Source organism: Antedon mediterranea, chromosome 1, assembly GCF_964355755.1.
Source record: "Antedon mediterranea chromosome 1, ecAntMedi1.1, whole genome shotgun sequence".
NCBI classification, from domain to species: Eukaryota; Metazoa; Echinodermata; class Crinoidea; order Comatulida; family Antedonidae; genus Antedon; species Antedon mediterranea.
In genome coordinates, this window is record NC_092670.1 from 1,240,767 (window position 1) to 1,267,150 (window position 26,384).

The 26,384-nt window shown below is 32.8% G+C and overlaps 3 protein-coding genes across 3 annotated transcripts; 1 reads left to right on the top strand and 2 right to left on the bottom strand.

Annotated features, from left to right (window-relative positions):
• Positions 1 to 3: 3 nt before the first annotated feature.
• Positions 4 to 2,878, bottom strand: LOC140052484 (L-xylulose reductase-like). The gene is made up of 8 exons (XM_072098093.1): positions 2,747 to 2,878; positions 2,202 to 2,299; positions 1,830 to 1,984; positions 1,579 to 1,621; positions 1,246 to 1,345; positions 931 to 995; positions 692 to 809; positions 4 to 505 (listed from the first exon to the last, which is right to left on the bottom strand). The coding sequence occupies exons 1-8, from the start codon at positions 2,796 to 2,798 to the stop codon at positions 396 to 398; spliced, it is 741 nt and encodes a 246-aa protein (XP_071954194.1). The 5' UTR covers positions 2,799 to 2,878; the 3' UTR covers positions 4 to 395.
• Positions 2,879 to 3,043: 165 nt separating this feature from the next.
• Positions 3,044 to 10,655, top strand: LOC140052369 (cerebellar degeneration-related protein 2-like). The gene is made up of 4 exons (XM_072097929.1): positions 3,044 to 3,297; positions 3,924 to 4,036; positions 4,178 to 4,326; positions 7,132 to 10,655. The coding sequence occupies exons 1-4, from the start codon at positions 3,201 to 3,203 to the stop codon at positions 8,108 to 8,110; spliced, it is 1,338 nt and encodes a 445-aa protein (XP_071954030.1). The 5' UTR covers positions 3,044 to 3,200; the 3' UTR covers positions 8,111 to 10,655.
• A 106-nt stretch (positions 10,656 to 10,761) lies between these two features.
• LOC140052207 (H(+)/Cl(-) exchange transporter 7-like) lies at positions 10,762 to 25,852 on the bottom strand. Its single transcript, XM_072097665.1, has 21 exons — positions 25,432 to 25,852; positions 24,371 to 24,452; positions 24,152 to 24,238; positions 23,236 to 23,295; positions 21,748 to 21,813; positions 20,615 to 20,753; positions 20,201 to 20,310; positions 19,615 to 19,758; positions 18,943 to 19,185; positions 18,754 to 18,864; positions 18,262 to 18,377; positions 17,643 to 17,781; positions 17,077 to 17,170; positions 15,583 to 15,752; positions 15,333 to 15,384; positions 14,730 to 14,943; positions 12,953 to 13,076; positions 12,768 to 12,839; positions 12,451 to 12,627; positions 12,236 to 12,316; positions 10,762 to 11,860 (listed from the first exon to the last, which is right to left on the bottom strand). The coding sequence occupies exons 2-21, from the start codon at positions 24,449 to 24,451 to the stop codon at positions 11,771 to 11,773; spliced, it is 2,370 nt and encodes a 789-aa protein (XP_071953766.1). The 5' UTR covers position 24,452; positions 25,432 to 25,852; the 3' UTR covers positions 10,762 to 11,770.
• Between the last annotated feature and the right edge of the window lie 532 nt (positions 25,853 to 26,384).

Below are 26,384 nucleotides of genomic sequence, written 5' to 3' on the forward strand. Positions count from 1 at the left end.
CTAATTTATGTCAAATTTAATAAAGAAAACGGTGCAAAATATGTGTGTTCTTTGTTTATTTATTATTATTATTTCCATTAATTTCATTAGTAAAAATGCTATAATTAATGATGATCTTTAATGGTGTCCATATTATGTAGATACCAGGGCCGGGCTAAGGTTAGTAACTTTGCCACTTCATTGTACATACCAGGGCGGGGCTAAGGTTAGTAACTATGCCACTTCATTGTACATACCAGGGCGGGGCTAAGGTTAGTAACTTTGGCACTTCCTTGAGGATTACTAACTTCCTCATTTCCTAGCCAGTAGCCACAACCTCAAAATAGTGAACAGAATATAAGCCAAAATGCAGATAACTTCATCACAGACACATTCATCCAATCAAATTGCTGGCATCAGATCCCACTACTTGACATAGCGCCATCTATCGGTAGACAGGTCCCACTAACCATTGAACTCTTGCCACTTAGAAGAAATAGAATCACATGAACTACCTCATCAACCTCTGTTAAGATAAAAAAAAAAGTTTGGGAGAAATTATTCATTATTGAACAAATGTTACAAGAAATATGGAAGGTATATAGATAATGAATGAATGATAAATGAAGAGAAGAAGGATCAACACATGAATGGATGGCTGGAAGATTATAGAAAAAGAAACAACTGCCTGAATGGAAAGTGAAAGTTTTACCTGCAAACCTGCCCAGTGGAATCCTTCGTTTCATTGGATCTGCTTTCTCTGGTTTACTCCAACCTACTTTACCCATAGCAGTGTTTGTCACGGTTGGATTCACTGAGTTTACCCGAATCTGATTTGTAAAAGGAGGAAAAAAGACAGTGAAATTCAATGTCACATCTATCAATGATGACATCATATCCATCAATGATGACATCATCCTTACTGTGACATCATTCATCATATGTACTTACATTTTTTGGACCAAGTTCAAGTGCCATTGTCTTTGTTAATGAATCAACTGCAGCTTTTGTTGCACCTATTAAAACAAATGTTATACTTATTGCAATGCTTCATGATACAAAATGCTAAGTATATACTTAGTGTAACCACTCATAGCTGTGTTGAATCTGACATCCATAAATTTGATGATATCATTAAAACAAAGGACATAATCCCACTATGATGACAAAACATCCATACTGTGACATCACATCTTTCTCTCTTCTACTTTACTACCCAATGATAGGACCTACTGTGCATTACATTTGTATCACTGTATTACTTACAATATACTGTATGGTTTGTCAAACCAACAAGAGAGGCTTGACTTGACACATTAACAATAGCGCCCCCTAAGCCTCGTTCAACCATCCCTTTAGCCACAATCTGTAACATCAATTTTAGAAATTACAGTAAATGGTTTATTTAGAGATTTGTAATGAACTTTGTGTCCATTTTTTACTTGTTTATCAGATAGGATATACAGTATTATTAAAATTGTCAAAGAAAAAACTTATTCTATCTATACATGACAATGACAAGGCTTGGATTACACATTTCTAGGGCACTTTTTTATAATAATAAATGTTAAAAAGAGTTTCAAGTTTGAAAAATATTACCTGTGATATCTGTATAATTGACCAAACATTTACATTCATTAATCTGTTAAAAACAAATTTGAAGGTGAAATTAAATTAATCATGATTGGTTCATCAATCATAGAAATGGCAACTGAAGGCCCCCCTTGATTGTCAACATAAGTTGGTTAGGGTCACCCTCTATAAATAAGGTGTAATAAAAATGTATTCAAACAAGAAACACATTTTCAAAGAATCCCTAAATACAGCTCTAGTATTTGAATGGTACTTACTTGTCAAAAATGTCTTTTGTCACTTCTAAGAACGGCTCTAATATTGCGACTGCAGCGTTGTTTACCAACAGGTCAATATCACCGCAGTTATTCACAGCTACTGTGGTTGCTTCAACATCTGCTAGGTCTACACAAATGGTCTTTATTTTTGGTACCTACAAAATAGAGATATTTTAAAGCTGTCTTTAAGTATGATGTACCTATATTTTACATTTGTTGTCATTTTTAGTCAGTTATCCTTTTAACTATAGATTACCATCAACAACAATTTCTTAACATTATAGTTTAATTTAGTTTAAAACAAAGTTTCTTGAATCTTGTAATAAGAATTTACGAGGTGATTGATTGGGTGATTGAAAATAAACATTACACCTCAGCCTTGAGACTGTCCAGATCGGCTTTTGTACGGCTTAAAGCAAATACTTCTGCACCACATTTTGATAGAAGAATAGCAGTGTCTCTTCCAATACCTCAAAATATAAGAATAATCATAGATAGATTTAAATGAATTATTAAATAATAATAATATATTCAATACGAAACATAGTTGTTGTTGATGTGAAAAATTAAAACCACATAAAAATAATTAAAACTAAAATATTCATGAGCTTTTCCAAAAACTGTTTTTGTTGTTATCATCATTGTTAGCTTACGGCGTTTGTATATTATAAAACTAGGCCTAGCTAGGCACTCTAGGTACTTAGGCTTACCCGCCACTACTATCTACCTACCAGCAGTGTACTAGACTAGCTGTACTGAGTGAGTGACGAACAGTCAGTGCGGCCTATTTATTAAGTAAAACTAGGCTAGGCCTAGCTAGGCCTAGCCTAGCTCTTATTAAACTATTCTCTACCACTACTTAACTACTCTAACTACACATTTTTTTAAATAATAATTAGTATAGACTATATGAACACCTTTTCCAGCTCCGGTTACTAATGCTCTTTTTCCATCAAACCTTATATCCATGCTTTTGTATTGTTTTTTTTTTTTATAGATAAACAAAAAAAGTAAACATGGACACGCCCCCTTTTAAACTAGTCTGGTTCCCGTGTTGTATCAACTCTGACTTGAATAGAAATATTTTGCACTAATCCACCGCCGGGAACCATAGCTTTCGATATGCCACGTTTGGAATTACGTCATATGTCAACATGTAAATAGGAAATTCGCCGATGAGGTCAATTGATCACAACAGAATTTTACGGAAGGAAGATTCGTAGTGTGACACCCTCTTTTGTGTAAATAGTACAACGTTTATCAGTCATCATGCGTTGAAAACTTGATGAATATCAAGTTTAAATATGCTCCTTCATTTATCGAATTTATTTAGTTTAATTGTAAAGAGTTACCAAATATTTAGATGATACGATGAGTATTTTAGGGACCGAAATGCTAGGAGGCTCGACTGAGGTCGAAGAGGATGATTCTCTAGATGAAATACAGGTCGAAGGCATGTTTGACAACGGTAAGAAGAGAATTTAAAAGTCATTTGTGGTCAAGGCCTAGGCCTAGCTTTTGACGTAGTATTAAACATGTTTTATATGTTTCTTAGCTTTGAAATACAAACAAATAGGAGGACTAGACCTAGTTTGTTTACATTTTGTATTAATTATTTTTTAATGTGAAATAAGAAAAGGCCTACCTACTAGGCCTAGTTACGTACTAGTTACGTACTACTACTACTACTACTACTAGCCTGTAATATGTATATGCTAGACTAGACAGGCATATATTATCTATGTTTTATATTATATTTTATCTATTGAACTATTTTAGAGTATTGCTGTACTATTTATTATTCTCTTTCTTTAATTATTGTACGATACAATTTTGTTCTGTCCTAATTAAACGTTGTGTCATAATAAAAGGCAAATAAATAAGCAGATGGTCATGAATATTCATGATATTATTAAACGAGTTAAGGCCATATGGAGAATGTCAACACAGTCAACACAGTCATAAACATTTCGAATCATATACCGTATACAGTACATGATTTACAAATATATCAAAAACTATGAACTATTACCAAGTTAAATTGTTATTTAATTATTAATGTAATTATTAAAACCATTGAACTATCGGTCATAGATCTTCATTTGGCAGCTGAGCTAGGCAAGACGTTGTTGGAAAGGAACAAAGAGTTAGAAGCAAACTTGATATCAACCCAGCAAGTAGCAGATGAGCAGGCCATGCAGATAGTTGTATGTATCAACAATTTTACTATCCCCTTCCAAAATATAATACCCTACCTCACTATCCCCATACATTTATTGTACCATACCAAAATATAATTTTTTACAAAAATATTTTTTCTACAATAATCTATTTTAATTGTTGTGTAGTATTTAGAAAAACAACTACAAATCCTCCGAGATGTGACCGAATCAAAAGCAAGAGTTTATGAACAATTAGACTTAAACGTCCAGGATTTGGAAAAGAACAACCAACGTCTGGAACATGAGAACAGAATGTGTAATCAGAAGATTGTTAGGTAAATAATCAGTTTGAATTGAAAATTAATTTTACACAAACCGAAAAAAAAAAAAATTTGTGGAAATGTTTACTTTTTTGTCACTAATTTTAGTGTGTAATGTTTTATACAAAACAGTTAGTTCCCACCTCAAGATTTAAGAGCTCTCCAAACCCCTCATCCCCACTCTTTTATAACACAAATCTTGATGTCTATATGAATGTTATGGTTACATTCTAGATACAATTTAAGAATTTTGCATTCCAAAAAAACGATCAAAAAATGTCATTGTAAACTTTGGTCTCTTTCACAAGTGGTAGGCATGAATATCCCTGCACAGTCGTATCTTCCACTGACTTCTGTTTTGTCTGTTCTTCGATGTTTTGTGTAATTTGATTTTTATTGTTGATGGATATGATATATTTTCATTTAAGTATAAGTATATATTTTTGTATAATTCAACCTAAAAGTTGCAATAAAAGTTTTTATCAGTTATTGGTTCCATTAGGGGCCAATGTTCAATAAATTTGAAATATGTATTACTTTTAAGAATAGTTGTCTGGTATACAGATTGGTTGTCAAGTACGATTGACGTATTCATTGTAACAATGAATTGCTTTTTAAATTATGAGATCATGTTACCAACTGTAGCATCCAAGTCAATTTATGTACAAAGAACTAAAATTGTCCTTTAGTGATTTAGAAAAACTACCATATTGAAGAAGTATTACATTACAAATATCATAAGTGCATGCCATTGCTACATCTCTGAATCTTAAAATATTATAAATACAAATTGTAATAATATACAATTTTTGTTATTATTATTATTATTATTATTTATTGCCAAAAACCAGTTACAAACAAACAAAAACACAGAAACTAAGGGAGTAGGCAGGAACCTAAAAGTGAACCTAATCACTATAACAAGAGTTCAGGTTCCGTACTCCCAAAGTAACAACAATGATATACTAGATTTGAACTCGTCACTACGGACGAGTTAGGTTATCCGCAGTCCTAAAGCCACGTGCACGTCATACGTTGGAATATTGCGCGCAGAAAAACGATTATGCCATTGAAAAAATGTGAGTGCTCTCCTCTATTTTTCGTCACGTCTAAGTATATACGGTATACACTATATACTGTATACGTACTACATACAGTGCAGAATAGGTGAAAATAAGTGACCAAAGTTATTGACGCTTTTGAACATGATGACGTCATCACAATTTTTAAAATTGTGAATCGTGCGAAAGATAATTGATTGACTTAGACAACATAAAAAAATGGGGGGAAATGGAATACAAATAAGTGGAGATGCGCTATATTTAATGTTATGAGCTATGACGAAAGAGACAAAAATCCTATATTTGATATTCGTGTGGCCATACGATGACGTCACAATGTCCCGTTAGCCAAATCGATCCATGATTCTATATCTACAACTCATCTACATTCAGAATATGTAATTTTAAAAAAGTTCACCACGTAGTTCAGAATCTATGACTGTTTAAAAAAAGGCATAATTTTGACGAATTTTTGAACTTTTTCATCAAAAATGCGCGTAAATTGTTTAATTCTACGTGCTCGTATGACGTGATTTTAAGTCGGAATTGTTTGAAAGTTGGTAAAATTACTAGAAAAGGCTGAAAAAACAAAAATCAAGCCAAAAAAACATGTTCTTGCCGTACGTGCGCACGCGCGCGTAAAAATATTGCGCACCTGTGGGAATTTTTGAAATGCTCAAAATGACATGAAACGCGTAGAAAGTTGATTAGAAATGAATTTTGCGCATTTCAAACTTTTGAACGCGCGTGCGCGCGTAATTTTTTGTGAAACATGCCATTTTTAATCCATAGAAAGTTTGCGCATTATAAGACTTAAATCTTCACCAAGTTTCAATACAAAACGACTTTTAGTTTTTATTCTATGATCAATCATTGAAATTCACAAAATCGCGCGTAACTTACGCTGCGTGACTTAAAATTTGAAAAAGAAAGTTTCTTGCACATCTACAGCTACAGGGCAATCTTTTGACAAAGTTATACAATCATTTGTTAGCCAGAATTAGAGATACGCTGCGAACAAAATTCGTGGAAAGAAAGAAGAATATAGAAAAAAAAAAAAAAAAAAAAGAAAAAAAAGATCCTGACAATAACAAGGGGTTATCCGCCAAGTGCGGATAACCAATAATAAACTATATAAAAATATTTAAATAACAAATAGACGAATCAACGGTGTCAATATAAAATAAAAGGAAAAAATTGGCAAAAATGGAAGTGATATTATTTTTTGTTTTTGTAATTTTCTAATTTATACTACCTTCCTTTTTATAAATTTTTATTCTTTTGAAAAATTTAAATAATAATGAGATAAAAGAATTTATCTGACAGAAACAATTTCAAAATTATTTTCTTTTATACAATATTTAATCCATACTTTCTGTTAAAACCAGTTGCCTTCAAACATGTAGCCTGTTAAAGTTTGCTTCCTGACAGCCTATTTGTTAAACTTAGGTGTGGACACTGATTCTATTTCCTGTTATGTGATCTAAGTATGGTGATACAATGACATGTACTTTAACACCAACAATAAGTAGTTTATATTAACATTAAAGTCAACAAATGAACAGAATATAATATTTATATATTATTTATCATTTGTATGTATTTTATTGGAATTTAAGAGGGCCCCTGAATTAACTTGCATTAATTTGGCCAGCTGGAAGGGTTACCCTCTATAAATAAAGTTAAAATTTAAAAAATAATAAAAATAAGATACAAGGAAAAAAAAGTAAAATTGAAATAAAAAATATTTTATTTTCAGAATGACCGAGAGTGTTGAATCATTAGAAGTAAGATTACGTGACGAGCAGACTTACGTAGAACAACTAAAACAAATGGAAAAACAAAGATTAAGAGAAGGCCGAAAGAAACAAAAAACAAATGGCGTCACGCTCTGGTTTCCAGTTAGAAGAACAAGGAGTTTTGACCTTGGAGATATTCGGACAGACGAAAATCCATTTGAGGATGAACTGTTTACATTAAAAGCTACAATTAAGAATTTTAGAAATCGTGAAGCGGAATACGAGGAAAGTAAAGAAGATTTAGAGTCAGAAATATCGGTGCTAGTCAAGGAAAATGCAGACCTAGAAGAGAAAATACGCGAGATGGCAGTGCGCGCCCAGTTACAAGAAATTGAGAAAGAATATATTAGCTTTGAAAACAAGAATGAAATGATTTGTAAGTATTGTGATAGTCTTATAAACGAAGATGATTTAGAAAAAGACGATAGAGTGAAAGAAATAATCCACATGAACGAAAAGTTAGAAGTAGTCGCAGAGGTTAAACAGCCTGTTTCCGCACCAAAGATTGGAGAAAAAAACGCAGACGGCAACGGCGAAAAACCGAAAGGAGAAAGTATTTCACTAATGAGTGAAATAGATTTGCAATATCATGTCTTAATGGACAAATATAACGATTTACTGATGCGGAGCCGCAGCGGTTCCGTGAAGGAGGACGGTGGTCGACCACGGGCAAGCAGCTTTAGACGAAAGAAAGATAGAAGCAGTCAACCCGAAACGAGGCGATACAGCACATCACTGGAAGATCTGCGGCATTACGAGACAAAAGAAACTAAATTCAGAGCGCCAAGTATCAACAATGTTATAGAGGAAGCAGCTGAAACCGACGAACCATGTCCAGTGGACAATCATTTCGAAGCTCGACCTCCGGAATATAAAAAACTTTTTAAGGAGATTTTCAAGGTGCTAAGACGTCCTCAATCAGGTTTGGATAAATCGTGATTACTTTAAGTATATACTTAAGTATATACAGTACAACTTCCAACGACGAGTTTGTGACCACCAACACCACCATTCTACAGCTACTGCTGCCTCTATGCATACTTTACTATGATCAAATCATTATTTATGTTATATGTCTGTTAATATTGTACTAAAGTTTATGTTCAAAGGAGTTATAGATATGAAATTATTTGGTATTAAAAGTTATTTAAGTTTTTTTCATGTATGGTCTTATGTTATTACAGTACTGCCAAGTTGACAATATTGATAATTGTTATCAGGAGCAAACAGGAAACAATATCTAAAATAAAATACACAAGTGGGAACATTTTGATTGACACAATTTTGATCTTCTATCTCACCTTGTAAAATCCTATAAATATAAACTGACCAATGACCAATCAGAAAAAGCTTTATATTAACCAATGAGAAGAGCCAACAGGGAGCCGTTTGTTATAGCAAGAGTTAACATTTGATTAACAAAGGGTATATTGAGTCTATTCTTTGTTTATTATTAAATAAAAACCAAATTTTAATATTGTTAATTTAAGTACAGCACTCGGTAAATCAACAACTAATAATAAAATAAACAAATAATAAAATAAAGTAAATAAGAACGTTTAATAATTTAATCTCAAATGCATACAAAAACACTGCAATATATTCTATATATGTGTGTGCTTTTTAAAGAGGTTTTGCTTTTGTTTCAATACTATTAAACGTTTCAGCTTCTTGCCAAAAGAAAATCCTTGACAAAACTAAATTTACATACTATTAAGAGTATTGTTTCTGCCATAAAAACTAAATTTAAATCCTTTTAAAAATATTAATTTTGCCATAGAGAAAGTAGAAAGTACATTACTGTTTGCTTACTGTTTTAATAATATTAAAGTATGTTTAAATGCCTTTGTTGAATTTAAAATAATAGTTAAATATTTTAAATTATATATATAAATTGTTGAATATGTTACAGCATTAAGGATAGGGCAATTTTAAATATCTACAAATTATTATAACTAAGGTGTATGTACAATTGTTTGTAGTCAATTTTTAATTTAATTATTTTGCCAATATTGCCAAATAATTTATTAAAAGTAAAGTGTGTTTATTTCAATCAATATATTTGAAATATTGTTGAATATTATTTAATTTTTGATGACATATTAATTTACAGATTTGATAATGATTATTTATGATGTAGAATTGATGAAGGTAGTATTATTACTTCTGTTGTGTGTTGTTATTTTTGTATTTACTAAAGAAACTGAAAAGAGGATTTTCAAAATTTATTAAGTTATAGCCGAATTTATTGTAATTATTTTACCTCATACTTAAAAATGCTTTAATTGAAGACCAACCACACTACTAAATCTGACACAACTATGATGTAAGGGAACAATAATTATACAGTGATAACTTAAGTAACTGCTTTACATTAGTACAGTATTAGTATGGTATAATATCCTTTTGAAACTACTGGTTTTATTTTCTGTAAGAAAATCCTTCCAAACTATTTGGTGCTAAGTTTAAAAAAAACCAGTTTAATTATAAAGCTGATTGTATTGGTTAATATTGTATTACATGGATTAATTGTAATGTGTTAATAATATTACATGCATGGAAATATTTCCAGAGTGAAGTAAACGCCATGAATCTAATAATTAAATGTAACTAATAATTGATAATATATAGTGAGCCATACTAGGAGAGTGCATTATTAAGGCTATGACCCATGTACTTATTGTCCATTAATATTTATCTGTACTTATGTCATACTTAAAGCATGTATTTCTGGTATATAACCATAATAACGTATGAAATCCTAAACATTACATATATATAGATTATACTGCATGTTGATATGAATATTCTCCCATATGGAATAATGCTGGCTTGCGTATTTATAATTAATATCATATGTTAATCATACAATGAGAAAATCAATATTACAACTGTATATAGAATAATTAATCAAAATAGTAAGTTAGAAAATCATCAGTGTTCTATGTTGAATTTATATTAATTAATGTTGGGACCCTAGATGTTAGGACCATAGATGTTATTGTTAGGACCCTAGATTTCCAGGGACTATGCATTTTCAAGACCATTGAGATCTTTAAAAACCTAGAGTGGTAGAAACTATTGACTTTGAAGCATTAGACTTGCAGGAACCATAAACTCTGTGATTTTGTTTGACCAAGTGTTACCATTATATTCCAGAAATTACCCGATTTCCGAATTTTTAAATTCATAAAACAGATTTACAGGATCATGACAAATATTAAAATGTGAAACCCAAAATTTAGGACCACATAGGTCAAGATATAAATGTTTATCTTAAAAAATAAATATTTGGCAAATCAAAATAATTTGCACAACAAATCTATGGTACAAAGAAAGAGCTGATGGTCAAATTTTTTTTATTATTATGCAGTTGCTCTCAAAATGGCTGAATTTCGTTTTGTATATTCTCAATTCATTATGCATGGTATATACAAAGTATTTGGTTGGAAAACAAATAAAAGCACAAATTGATTTGTTTTAATTGTTTTTGTTTGTCTGTTATATCAAGTGTTATAATTGAATGGATAAAAACCTGTTTTAATAAATGACTTCTACAAACTAAAAACAATTTTCAAATAAAGATTTTTGATTTATACAAGTGACTTTTTCAGTTCCAGAAAGCCCAGTAAATGACCGTGACCAGCTAAGACAAGAGACGATTCCCTGCTCTTTTCAAATAGTGTGTAGTGTTTTTGTCCACAGCATTTCATCTCATTCGAAGGCTATAACCACAAATAACAGTATCATGCTCAATGATAAAAAAAATATGGCACAGACGGTTTAAAACTCTTGCCTCTCTCACATGCTAGTACGATATCTTTTAGCGATTGTTCTTGCAAATAAAGAATCATAATGCATGCCTCCAGAATCAGAAACACAACAATAACTAATTGGAGAAATGTGTAAATTGATATTACGATTTAATTTGCTTTAAAAATGAATTTATAATTATGACATTAACATAGAAGCATGTATATGCAATAACTAAATAATACAATTACTGCTATAAAACATGTATATTATTAAAATATTCAGAGTACTATGATATCTAAAAATATGTATACAGCATTTGCATGAATAATTAGTAACTTTAAGTAAATTGAAGATAAAAATAGCTTTGGCATTCATCTATTTGTATATCCATGTCTAAAACATTTCATAATTCTGTGTAAAAATCATTACACTAATTATAATTAAACTTTGTGCATTGATTGAGAATGTTTGTGTTGAGCCATAGAGATATTATCAACAAACACAAATCTGTAGCGATAAGTACTTTTTCTATGGCAGTACTCTAAGTATAAACTTTACATTAAAAACACTCAACGGAAAATTGAAGTATTCACTAAAAATTGCCTATTTTGAATACACCAATTATCACACATAAGGAACACTTAACATTTTCTCACTTGTCTGTCAATTTGTAAAAATAATGATAAGGTGGTTATTAAAAATAAGTATACTTTAAATATATTATTGTTAACTATTGTTCTTAATAAAACTAAGAACAAGTCACCCTGCCCACCCACCAATTAAAACCAACTCTGGCTCAATAATTGCACAAATCATTGTTTCTAAAATCTATTTATCTTTTATTTACGTTGAGATAAAAAGCTGCTCCAACCCTACACCGTGTCCACTGACCCGGAACCGGGCTAAATCCTTTCTGGTTACTATACCAACGACCTGTAGAAATAAATATGAGCAGAAACAAGAAACAGTAATTATTAATTATGCAAGATGGTCTATTAATGGATTACTTAATCAATTGACAATAATTAACACTCCTTGAAATATTATTACATAATGATCTAGGCAATACCTTTTCTAATTTAATACTTTTAGATAAAAAGTTTATATTACTTGCTTTATTTGTTTACTTTTGCTTAATGATTTATGAACGCTACGTTTAAATAATTCTTGTTAAAACTTGTTCGTTTGAACTCGGAATGAGCTTGTAGCAATGTAAAGGTCACCACAAAGTGTATGAGTGATTATAGTGCTTAACTTAAAACATATATACAGGACATTTACAACAGCAATAAAAACACAACTAATTACCTCATTGCAATCATTTACGACCACAAGATGGCGCAATCCAATCGCACGGAATAGACGGAAAATTCTTGGAAGTGAAGCATCCTAGGATAAGATACACAACAAATCAAAATCAAATACGAGTTTTAAAAACAGTTGAAAATAAAGCGTTAAATAATTAAATAATAATATCAAACTAATTTGGATGATATCAAATTAACAATAGCACTGGTACTAACCTCTGAAACAGAATACGGTGCCTGATTCATAAAAGGTCGAAGGTCAACGCTTGCCTGTCGTTCCAAATGTGTAATGTTCAGGGTTGAGATGTCTGGGAATCTAGGATAACTATTTTGGAAATCTTTGGTTCTAAGTTTATGGTCACTTGCATCGCTTAATGGGAATGTACTGTAAGCCTGTAAAAACATGATTTCATCAAAATAAGAAACTTTACACTGGCATAAACATAAAGAAATCAACAATAATAAAAGTGGGATGAGTTAAAGAGGTACAGCTGCAACTTGTCATTTTTTAAATGATAAAATTAAGAGCATACCTTATGTTTAAGTATAATAAGAAGTTGATCACGTAAAATGAGGCCTCTAAACGTACCAAAAGTTGACCCATTCTGAAAGATAACATAACATCTTTTACTTTATATAAATGCATAGTTCAATTAAAGACAACAGGTAAGCAAATAACCTTAACCAACACTAAATTAAGTGTTGAGTGGGGACGCACCTGATCGTGAGGGTCGACCACAGGAAATCCATTGTGTTTAGAATCTTTACAACTTAATACATCAATGATACGTCCAACATTTTCAATTGTGTTTAAAGTTACTACAGGCTGGTTCATTACCTCACTGAAAAAAACAATCAATAAAATTGATGTTGATATTAAGAAAATGATATTGATCATAATTTATTTATTCAACTTTATTTTACAAGGGTACCTCTCAGTTGTACTACAGCAGTACCAGCTGACATGGGTAAGAGGCCCTCTCAGTTGTACTACAGCAGTACCAGCTGACATGGGTAAGAGGCCCTCTCAGTTGTACTACAGCAGTACCAGCTGACTTAGGTAAGAGGCCCTCTCAGTTGTACTACAGCAGTACCAGCTGACATGAGTAAGAGGCCCTCTCAGTTGTACTACAGCAGTACCAGCTGACTTGGGTAAGAGGCCCTCTCAGTTGTACTACAGCAGTACCAGCTGACTTGGGTAAGAGGCCCTTTCAGTTGTACTACAGCAGTACCAGCTGACTTGGGTAAGAGGCCCTCTCAGTTGTACTACAGCAGTACCAGCTGACTTGGGTAAGAGGCCCTCTCAGTTGTACTACAGCAGTACCAGCTGACTTGGGTAAGAGGCCCTCTCAGTTGTACTACAGCAGTACCAGCTGACTTGGGTAAGAGGCCCTCTCAGTTGTACTACAGCAGTACCAGCTGACTTGGGTAAGAGGCCCTCTCAGTTGTACTACAGCAGTACCAGCTGACTTGGGTAAGAGGCCCTCTCAGTTGTACTACAGCAGTACCAGCTGACTTGGGTAAGAGGCCCTCTCAGTTGTACTACAGCAGTACCAGCTGACTTGGGTAAGAGGCCCTCTCAGTTGTACTACAGCAGTACCAGCTGACTTGGGTAAGAGGCCCTCTCAGTTGTACTACAGCAGTACCAGCTGACTTGGGTAAGAGGCCCTCTCAGTTGTACTACAGCAGTACCAGCTGACTTGGGTAAGAGGCCCTCTCAGTTGTACTACAGCAGTACCAGCTGACATGGGTAAGAGGCCCTCTCAGTTGTACTACAGCAGTACCAGCTGACTTGGGTAAGAGGCCCTCTCAGTTGTACTACAGCAGTACCAGCTGACTTGGGTAAGAGGCCCTCTCAGTTGTACTACAGCAGTACCAGCTGACTTGGGTAAGAGGCCCTCTCAGTTGTACTACAGCAGTACCAGCTGACTTGGGTAAGAGGCCCTCTCAGTTGTACTACAGCAGTACCAGCTGACTTGGGTAAGAGGCCCTCTCAGTTGTACTACAGCAGTACCAGCTGACTTGGGTAAGAGGCCCTCTCAGTTGTACTACAGCAGTACCAGCTGACTTGGGTAAGAGGCCCTCTCAGTTGTACTACAGCAGTACCAGCTGACTTGGGTAAGAGGCCCTCTCAGTTGTACTACAGCAGTACCAGCTGAGTTGGGTAAGAGGCCCTCTCAGTTGTACTACAGCAGTACCAGCTGACATGAGTAAGAGGCCCTCTTAAAAAACAATACAAATAAATACAGATGAATAAAGATACAATATGATTTATAAAGTTAAAATTCTCAAACAGATAACAGTTTTAAAATTGAAACAAAATTTAAGATATTATTGATGTTAACATTCATGATGATAATAATTTTATAGAAGACTTACTACTGTATTGGTATTGAAAACCCTCATCACATCACAAAATAATTCCAAATATACACATTTTATTTGCTGCTTTCTTAAATATGATATAGTAACAATAAAAAGGAGCATGATCTAACCGTGCATGAATATTAGCAGTTAGCTGTGGTGGTTCCCATGGCAATATAGGAACACTCTGTAGTTGTATGTGTATGTCATACAGGCCTTCGTTGAATATGTCTCCTATCCATTTAGCAAAGACAAGAACCAGCATAAGAGGTAGACCATATGTTATGTTGCCTGTTGCCTCGATTAAAATGACAGTTAAACTGATGGTCATCCGTAACACTCCCCCTGATTGATAACAAAAACAATTATTATTGTGTATCACCATACACACAATATAAAAACACACCATAAATTGTATTTGACAAGTCTCAATGGTAACTCACAAAAGTCAAATGATGAATTTAAAAAGGTATTTGTCTTAAGCTCTGTCTACACTATCAAACTTTATGTGAACAAAAATGTGATGTGCCGATACAGTATATCGACATGATGATATTTAGGCACATCACTACCATATTTAGGCACATCACTACCATATTTAGGCACATCACTACCATATTTAGGCACATCACTACCATATTTAGGCACATCACACTTTTTTTGTCAAATTAGTTTGATAGTGTTCCTTATATTAGTCATCTTTTACAATTACAATAAAATCATATTATGTTTACCTAGATGGGCTGCTGCTCCTATTAGTGCGTATTTACCAGGATCAGACAATTGCTAAAGAAAAAAAAGTGGTATATTTTAAAAAGAAATCTATTTAGAAAGTCATAAACCAATAGGCTTATGTATGTCAATGTTATTAACATATTTCAATTAACAACACAATCAAACTTAACGCTATTTGTACAATATAGTCTACAAAAACAAATATAATATTTATATAAACACTAAAAAGAAACATCTTAATACACTTACTGCGTCTGGTAAAACAGTATTAATCAGAATACCACATAAACGACCCCAAGCTGCTCCCGTAAGGATGCACGGAATGAAAAGCCCGCTTGGAATGTTGAGTCCGTATGTCCAGCACGAAAGTAGAAAATATACAATAAAAAACACTAATAAAGTTTTGACTGAGTAAGCATCTGAAACACAAAAGAAAACAAGAAAAATGTTTATCTTTCGTGAGGACAACCCTCTTTTATTTCGTTCCAAACTTTCAGTAGCATATAAAACTAGAAAGACACTCCAAGAGTGCATACCTCCGCCTACTGTGAAATTCTCCTACATAAGATTTCTCCGGTAAAAAAGAAATATATATATATATTTGTGTGTGTCTTAATGCTGTTTGTGATTTAGGCTAATTTCACTACAAGCATGTGTATGCGAGTTTGGTGTAATGGCTATGTAACAAGCCTTTCAATTAACAATAGCTTCAGTTGACTAACAATAGAACAGCAACGTGAAAATCAAACGAGTGAATTTGAAAAGAAATAGGTTTATAAAACAGAATTATAATAATGTTAGTTTAAATCAAACCTGTTGATCTATTAAGTGAGAAACATGCTTGTTTAATGAAGGTTAATGGTTCAAATCCTGATTGACTACATTAAAGCTCTGTCTACACTATCAGACTGTGATGTGCCAGAATATGGTAGTGATATGCCATCATCGTGTCTACATATGGGCATATCACATAGGTAAATTATATATACATCACATGAGTATAGTATAGGTTTATCAATAAAGCTCTGTCTACATTATCAGACTGTGATGTGCCAGAATATGGTAGTGATATGCCATCATCGTGTCTACATATGGGCACATCACATAGGTAAATTATATATACATCACATGAGTATAGTATAGGTTTATCAATAAAGCTCTGTCTACACTATCAGACTGTGATGTGCCAGAATATGGTAGTGATATGCCATCATAGTGTCTACATATGGGCACATCACATAGGTAAATTATATATACATCACATGAGTATAGTATAGGTTTATCAATAAAGCTCTGTCTACACTATCAGACTGTGATGTGCCAGAATATGGTAGTGATATGCCATCATAGTGTCTACATATGGGCACATCACATAGGTAAATTATATATACATCACATGAGTATAGTATAGGTTTATCAATAAAGCTCTGTCTACACTATCAGACTGTGATGTGCCAGAATATGGTAGTGATATGCCATCATAGTGTCTACATATGGGCACATCACATAGGTAAATTATATATACATCACATGAGTATAGTATAGGTTTATCAATAAAGCTCTGTCTACACTATCAAATTTTATGTGACAAAATATGTGATGTGCCCATATGGACATGATGATGTCATATCACTACTACATTTGGTCATATCACTACCATACTTGGTCACATCACACTTATTTTTCAAACTAATTTGATAGTGTAGACAAGGCTTTAGAGTAGAGTAGAACAAAATGATATACCTGGTGGATCGTGGAAGAGGTTTTTGATGGACGCTTCTGGCGTACTAAAAAACAAACTAGCTGTTGCCGAGTATTCCCCATCAGCACAGAACATCTGGCAAACAAATTTGAAAATCAATCAATATTAATTGCGCAAACAATTCTTTTGCAGAAAATTAAATGATTATTTTTGAACAAGAAGGAAGTAATGTGTACAAAATTCTTTTTATCAAACCAATGGTACAAATTACGAGATTAGATTGTAAATTACCTTCTTCTCCCGATAAAAGAATTGTTGACACATTGTTAATTACAAACCAGATGAACATTTACAAACAAGGAAGTAAAATGTATTTTAATGCAATGACATAATGCAATGACATAATCTGTAAAGATCTGTCTACACTATCAATCTAGTTTGACAAAAAAACGTATGATGTGCCCAAATACTGTAGTAATATAACATCGTGTCCATAGATGGGCACATCACATTTTTTTCTCACATAAAGTTTGATAGTGTATCTTTAGGTATGTAAATAACGTACTGTATGAAGGGCAAACGCTGTCTTAATTTGATATCTCCTTACCTGCAATGGATATTTGACCTCTTCCTGTGGTAACGACCTACAATCTTGAATATTGTATATTGCTAAGAAAGCTAAAGTTGCTGTAACACTAGCAACTAACATGGCTTCTACCAAATGCATCCATCTTTTATATAAATACCTAAACAAAAACAAAAAAATTCTTTGTGAGGAAAGTTATTCATAGGCTAGACATAACTCAGTCAGGCAAGCAAGTGTCATTACGGTTAAAAAAGACATATTTATTCAACCTCCTAAATATCAAATGTAATCCAAATCTGGCTATTAAACTTTAACATAGACCAGGTATGTGTAAACACTGCCTAGACTAAACTATATAAACATTAGGTATGTTAAGATATCTGTTACACTTAGCTGCTTCCTGTTTTTAAATCTTCTAAAATTCTTCCTACACTATCAAACTAGTTTGACAAAAAAGTGTGATGTGCCCAAATATGGTAGTGATATGCCCAAATATGGTATTGACATGACATCATCATGGCACATCACATTTTGTTGTCACATATAAAGTTAGATAGTGTAGACAGAGCTTATGATACAGTTTTTCTATTTTCTTCCAGTTTACATTATTAGCCAGAGCAGAATACACACTTTTACTTACTTGATTCTAAATACAGATAACCTATAGTTAACTGTGTTAAAGAGAGCACCCAGAAGACCACCAATTACAGCCATTGCAATAAATATTGGTATTTCATAGCCATAGTAATCTTTGCCCTAGAAAAAAGAGGTAAAACAGGGGGATTAGAGCAAAGAAAAAGGAGGATTAGAGCAAAGAAAAAGGAGGATTAGAGCAAAAACATGGGGATTAGAACAAAGAAAAAGGAGGATTAGAGCAAAGAAAAAGGAGGATTAGAGCAAAAACATGGGGATTAGAACTATTTATCAATCATTCATTCTTTTTTTGGGGTAAATTCTTAAATTTTCATTCTGAGAGTTAATTCTACCACCTTCTGCCGTAACATTAACATACTTGATTTTTTTTAAGTTTTTCATTCAGTTTAAGGTCAACACAGGGTCAACATAAAACCCATAGCATCTTGTTAATGCACCCTTAATGTTTTTTAATTGTATAATCTAAAAAATACTTTACCTCAAATTGTCCAAAATTGACCAGACCAGGACTTGACAGACTCCATGGATCATTATGGTAATAACTTAACAGAACATTCAACGTAAAAGTAGACACCATCGATGCAAAAAACTGTGTGAAAAAGTAACAATGATTATTAACTTAGTGGCATAGTTTTTGCTACAATAAACAACATAAACTTTTACTTACTATTCTCCATGTTAGACTTTGATTCCAGAAGCTAGCACCCTCTTCTAAACTAAAAAGCACGCCCCCTACAGGAGCTCCGAAGGCAGCTGATACACCAGCGGCTGCACCTCCGGAAACAAAATCACGCTTTTCATGATCCGATCGGAAATACTGAAACAGTTTACAATCAAATTTGAACGAGGTGCTTCTTCCTTGAGAAATTCCAGCTGCAACAACTGCGCCAGAATGAATCATAGGCCCTTCCTGATTCAAAATAATAAAAGAAGTGAAAATGAAATATTGTATCTTATTATTAAGTAAAGCCTGTCAGGTCTTTGGTAGTAAGAGTTAGCTCTCATCTTTTTAAAAAAAGATAATCTGGACGATGTTTGGAAAGTTTAGTTCTACTCAGCATGGCAGATTAGTGGACATTCTTCTACTTCTCCGACATTATTTGCAGAAATTTTCTATTAGTTGCAAGGGTCTTTACTTGGTTATACTAGCAATTCTGGCAAAGGAATCCTAAGGATTGCACAATTTAGGAGTTATAATTTGGCTAAGTTGGAGAGGCCACTACAACTTTGTGACCTCTATTTTATTATTTTTTTACAGAATGATGCCTGGATGAATACAATTGTAATATAATAATGAAAAGAAAACACAAACTAAATAAATAACAAAAGTATAACTAACCTTGCCAATGGCTAGCCCTCCTGACATGCCAAATATGACACCGATGACTTTAGTAAAAAGAGTTTTAATTCGTACAACATGAGGTATTTTGACTCCATTTAAGTAACATTTAATTTGTGGTATTCCACTTCCTGCAGCTACAGGCTGTAAACAAAGGCATACAAATGAACTTTTACTTACAGTATCTTTCAAACCAATCTTAACTAATAATAGTCTGCAAAAAAAGCATATATGTTATTTGCATTTACTACACGATCTTATATTCAAAATTGTATAGTCTTATATCCTATTCACATCTGCATAAATTGAGGTTGATCTTGAGAAGAATCTAGGGATAGGAAAGCATAGCAATTTGATTAGGTCCCTTTGATTACTATGATTGATCAGTTTAATACAAGATCAATACATGCGCATGCAGTAACAACTTTGGACATCATCAGTGTGATTTTCCACAAGATTGTGTCATCTCTTGCAAACCTGGTTACAACTTGTTACTTTTTGCAGATGTGCAAAGGGTAATAGAGTCATATAATAATAATTATATATAAAAAGGACGACCTTATGAAGTGTTGAAATATCAGCTTACCTCTACAAAAGTTACAAGAATTGCTGCTATAGAAACAAACCCAACATCCACTGCCAACCATAAAAGGAACGGTATCAGAATGCTAGTGCTCTCTAGATCATGATCAATATCTAAGGTTAACTGTTAAGAACTATAATGTACCGTTGTCTAATAGTTACGCTCTAAAGGCTTCAAAACTTGCATTGAATGGAAATGACAGGTCAATTGACGTTGAGTTGAGTGACTGTTTACCATTTCTTGTTTATTTTTTAATCTGAATGCTCAGAGAATTTGTTTATGCCTTCAAAATTATATATTTTAGGTACTGATGCTGTTTTTGGCCTTTTTAGAAAGGATTTGAATAATAAGTTATCAAGCTACATTAAACAATTGGAAGTTGCCACAGATGATCATGTCAAGTTTTATAAAGGATACATTTACTAACTAATGCGTATTTGGCGCCAGCTAACTTATCGATCATTACATCAATAAACGCCGCAATGCACGCTGTAATCACTCCAATCAGTAACATTACAAACCACCGTGCAGTCTGTATCCGCCGGATCATAGATGTCTAAAAAGAGAATAATTAAAATTCCCAAAACATTTCTTACTATTTATTTAATATTAGATTTTTGTTGAATAACACTCTGGATACTGAATTACAATAGTCTTTTCATATCGATACAATGGTGACCTTTAAAATTGTAAATGGGTGGCAATTATTTTATGACAGATAAGAAGATGATAAGTAGTATACAGTGTGCCTAAAATCTAAACTACATTTATTGTATAATTCAATAGGATTCACTTTCACTTTCAGTTTTGTTTTTTTAAATTTATTTATTTACTGAATATTGTTGTTATATGAGTGTCAACATATATATAAACACAACAGGCATAGAAATAAATTTCAAACCGCCCGGTGATACACTGAAAATTATTTAATTAATTTTTGAAACGATAAAGATGAGGAAATCTGTGAGAATGAGAAAAAGTCGCCCCAACCGAAACTCGAACTCGGACCGTCTGCTTGATATGCAGTTGCCCTAACCATTAGACCACTGGGGCTTTCATGGTATTGTTCTTTAACTCGATTGGATAACGACCCTTTAACATTCTCGGCGTGGTACGGTTGGAACACAACTAGTCCTCAGTTGTACGCACGCGCACCAGAGATCAAATTGATACGCCCTCATCTATAATTCAGTATATATTCACTAAGCGGGATCTCGAGAGATACTTTTATATATATATAAACACAACGGGCATAGAAATAAATTTCAAACCGCCCGGTGATATATATATATATTCACCCAATTATTGGTACTGTAATAGATTACACCAGTATCATTCCATAACACAGCATCACATGTGTTTTACTGTGATATAGTTGCTGTATTACTGAATATTTCTATGATACTGGGTAAATATGTTTGTATGTAGAGATACAGCACTGACAATCCGGTAATATATTAAATATTGCAATGTGTAGAGCCCCTTGACTGCCATTCATTCTCCTTAACTTGGAGTGAAATTGGTGAATCCCGACAGGTGACTTGTCTTACCTTAGATCCTACTTGTTTTTGTTCTTTAAAATACAATGAGTTCTCTACAATATCATAATCTAAACTCTATAAAGAAAGAAAGAACAAGTTTGAATTATTTTCATATTTGGTTCTCCCTATGTCAACTGTCAACATAGGAATAATTTACTTTATATACTACAATGCCCACCTGGACAGTTTTGTCCTTATTGCTAAAGTATTACGGAAACATCCATAACAACGAAAATTTGGTCCAATTACGGACGTACGAAAATTGAGAATACTAATGAAAACTGGCTAAAAATTGTTGGATGTCCTTATTGCCAATTTAGAGTTTATGGGCTCAGATGAGTATGTGGTAAATTTAAACTTTAACATTTAGCCTGGGGTTCTCCTAGGTAAATCTTTCTTCAAAATATGTGTACAATGCTGTATCATCAATTGTTATCAAACCAAAATATTTGGAGTTTCCCCCGGGGTAATTCCCAAACAATAAACATCATGTGTTATATTACATTCATGTGGATCATTGTGTAACTAACAATGTTGCAATACATTTTTAGTCAAAATTGAAAAAACAGAAAGTGTACCAGATTTCAATTATTAACTATTTCCTCATGCTCAGCAGGATGTAAAAGTTTATTTAATTCAGGTTTCTACTGAAAGTTATATACCATACAAAGGAAACAACACACAAAAATATAGTTAAATATTATTTTGAAAACAATCACTTGTTCTGTGACAAATTTGCGTGATTCTTGCTCATATTTTTGTAATCAGGTGATTTTTTGTAGCAGACATTTCCTCTTTACATTTCGGTGTCCTTAATTTAAAAAATAATTCAATTTTTTTTTTCAATCAATGTACTGTTTATTTCATAAAAACATAAAACAAAATTGTTGTGTTACCATATAAGATCAAACAATAATTATAATGATTTTACTGTGTTTATTGTTAAATGAAGTATGTTACAGTGTAACATGTGGCATATTATAAACATTAGTAATCATTTTAAACTAAGTTAGACCTTGAGCAGAGCCATGAGGTAATTTCCCGATTGATCGTAATCAAAACGGTACTGGGTTTGGTCTACTAGCGTTCCTGCTCCCAACCAGTACATCCATTCATAGAAGCCTTAACGAAGTAAGCCTACCTGGTGGTGGCCATAGAACGGTCCCGAGATAACGACTATACTTCGGCTTTAGTCGATAGAAGATTGAATAAATTGTTAGAGATGAGGGAGAGTATACGATGTACAGACAATGGTTTCATCATGAAACTTTAATCCTTATAAATTATTATTGAAATAAGTCTTTCCTGAGAAAGAATGTATTAAAACTCTGTCTACACTATCAAACTATATGTGACAAAACAATGTGATGTGCCCATATATGGATAATGATGTCATATCACTACCATATTTGGGAATACCACTACCATATTTGGGCACATCAAACTAGTTTGATAGTGTAGAGAGTGCTTTAAGTAACTCTTCATTTCATCCGTTACCTCAAACTTTGACGACAACAACTTCATTGTCCCCATTTGTTGCACTTCTTCAGGTGACTTCTAGAAAATGAAATCAATTTTATCATAATTACCAAAAATCTAATTTGGCTAATTTGTGTTCATACTTATAAAAACAAGTTGCTACTGATTGTCACCTAACTAAGTTGGTATAGTAGCAATGGTTGTCACTAAAGACATGTACTAATAATTGTCATTAAATTAAAGACAAGATGCAATCATGATGGTCTCTGCTACTTATCATTTTTAAATTATACTTTTAAGTTGTATTATTAAATACTTCATTTAGAAACTTACATAAAGAGACGATTAAGTTGGTCTGTAAAACTAAACAATAATAAATGAGATTTATAAAAAATGAAATCATTCATTTGCTGACCGCTATAATATGTTATCTGAGTAGTAGTACTTAGCAAGTACTTTTAGTAGACTTAGCTAAAAGTATATAAACTGTATATACTATTATATTTAAAAATCTGATCAAACAAACACACAATTTTTATTGACATGAAGCAAAGGTTAAGCACTGAACCACATGTCGTCAGTTTGTATAAAGCTCAATGACTTGCATAAATAGCCTCATTTATGGCCCTATATGGCTTTAGTATAGAAATAAGCATGTGTTATATTTCAGTACAACTACATTATGCAATAACCATTGTATACATTTTTTACATTTTCAACCTTTGAAATAAGCTGACCAGCTAGTATTTTAATTTTTTTGGGCAATTTTATGCTATTTATTGTGATGTATTACTACAATAGTGTAATTTACATTGTAGGTTTTACTGATTACCTGCTGGTACCTGCAAAGCGTTATGACAAACTTTATTAATTTTGCAAGATACAAGCTCGTATCAAAATGATTGTATTAAGTTTTGAATGTTTGGTAACTTACTGGTGACCTATCCCAGGTCGTACGTCTCATCCTGACGTCATTTGCCGCCACATCTTCGTCATGTTCCACCTGCAGTGAGTTGCCATACTGGTGGTGGTATCAAAATTAAAATATCATATATTAGCATTTTTTTCCATTTTGATTTATATTCTGTATTGACTTTCTGTTTTGGGAAAGTTGAGGGATGTATCTTGTGAAATGAGGTAAAAAAATACTTACACCAACATCACTTTGTGATAAAGAGCCGTTATATGTTGTTCTGCCACTTTCAAGCAGATGTGTCTTCTCATTTAATGCCATTCTATGTACAATAAATCCAGAATTACAATGAATTAAATAGTTATATTTGATTATAGTATTACTGTACTTGTAATATTTCCCAACCAATTTATTTCTCACTGTACATCACGTCATTAAAGCTTCGCTTCTGTTGTTGGTATTATTACACAATAAAAACATATAGGCCTAGGCCTATATGTGGCACATGCAAGCGAAATCGGACATAAGTCGCATTTGTAGATACAGCCAAAAACATTAAAAGGCTGAAAAATTACATTTTTTTATTTTTACAGAAAATGATAGATAGCTGAAACGATATTTATTTACATTACCTTGGTGTTTTTCTATTTTGAGACAAATAAATAAATACATTTTAACATTTTGTTTAGTATGTTGGTTAAAAAGATGGTGTAAATTATGTATGATTTTCATAAAACCTACCATGTTTTATGCTTAAATTGAAAGTGTTCCATTGGGTTGATTTTAATGAAATTTTGCATAATAATAGAACAATAGTTAATTAAGGAAGGTGCGAAGTTTCATTGAAATAAAACAATTAGAATACCCGTTTGCTAAGGCGTAAACTTAGACGCCCTGTTTATTTTGTTGTTGTTTTCATTTCCTTTAAAAGCATTTTTCTCAAAACACTGATTGTAACAACCAAAACATTAGACTGAGATATCTCTGGAAGTAGACATGGTATCAAGATATTTTTTCAGCATTTTAAATCTTGGATTATGTATTTTCAGTATTTATTATGGAAATCTCAATTTTGAAAATTCCGACTTATATGTCTGGTTTCCCTTGCAGATGCCACATATACTTACTAGGTGTACAGTAAAGTTTTTTAAGTACAGTAATATTATTTTATAGAAATTTATAGAATATTGTACTACTACTAGGCGGCTAGGCCTCTTAAATTAAGTAAAAAACTAAAAATAAAATATTGACTAATATTAATCAAATTAATAAATTAAATTAATAATATTTTATTTACACACCTCAATTTCAAACTTTGTCTTCGCTTTCCTGTCTGTTGTTGTACGTAATATAGAGGCCTCCTCCTTCCTATACTTTTTAGTTTACTAGGCCTGGCCCTAGGCCTACTTCAGGTTAGTATTCACTGTTGTACGGCAGGAATGTCCTGCTTGTCACGTCTAGTCTGCCGCCGATATGATCGTGGGTACGGTGGGGGGAAAGTGCACCAAAAAAGTTCAGTTCAAGCGGCGTCTACCTTTTTATAGCTAGGCTAGCCTCTCCCCGAAAAAAGATAAAACTTTAACTATATTATTAGGTCTTCAACGTATATACAAAGTAGGCCAGGCTACACCTTAAATAAGCTTTTTCATGATGATTAGGATAAATTAAGTACAAAGCGTGTGTAGAGTGGTGTTGGATCCGTTGTGTTTATACGAGGCCTAGCTGTTCGTCACGCTCTCTTGAGCAAGACTGACAACATTGCATCATTAAAATTCTGTAGAAACGTAAGTGATTGGACAATAGTTCCTATTAAATCGTTGATTGGATAATTTTCTAACAAGATGGTTAGAAAATGTCACGAGGGTTTATAACATGGAACGTCGAAAGTGCCAAAAGTAGATGGGAAATGCATAAGGAAGTAAAAATCCACAAACATGATTTGACCAAACGCGATGCTTCAATTCAATTAAATTTATTCTGGATTTTAAATGAACAATACAAACATTAAAACAAACATACAATACACTGATACAAAATCTAAAATAATCAATTCAGAAGGATTGTGGAGGACAATTAACATATATTCTAGGCCCTATACGATGTTTGTTTTCTGAATAGAAATATGATCATCGACATTCTATTGTCAAAACTATTATATCTCTAGTGGACTGTACATTTTACAGTTTTTAATTAAAAGAATTTAAGCCAAATAGTTCTTTTTTTTAAATTAAAAAATATGAGACTTTTGACAATT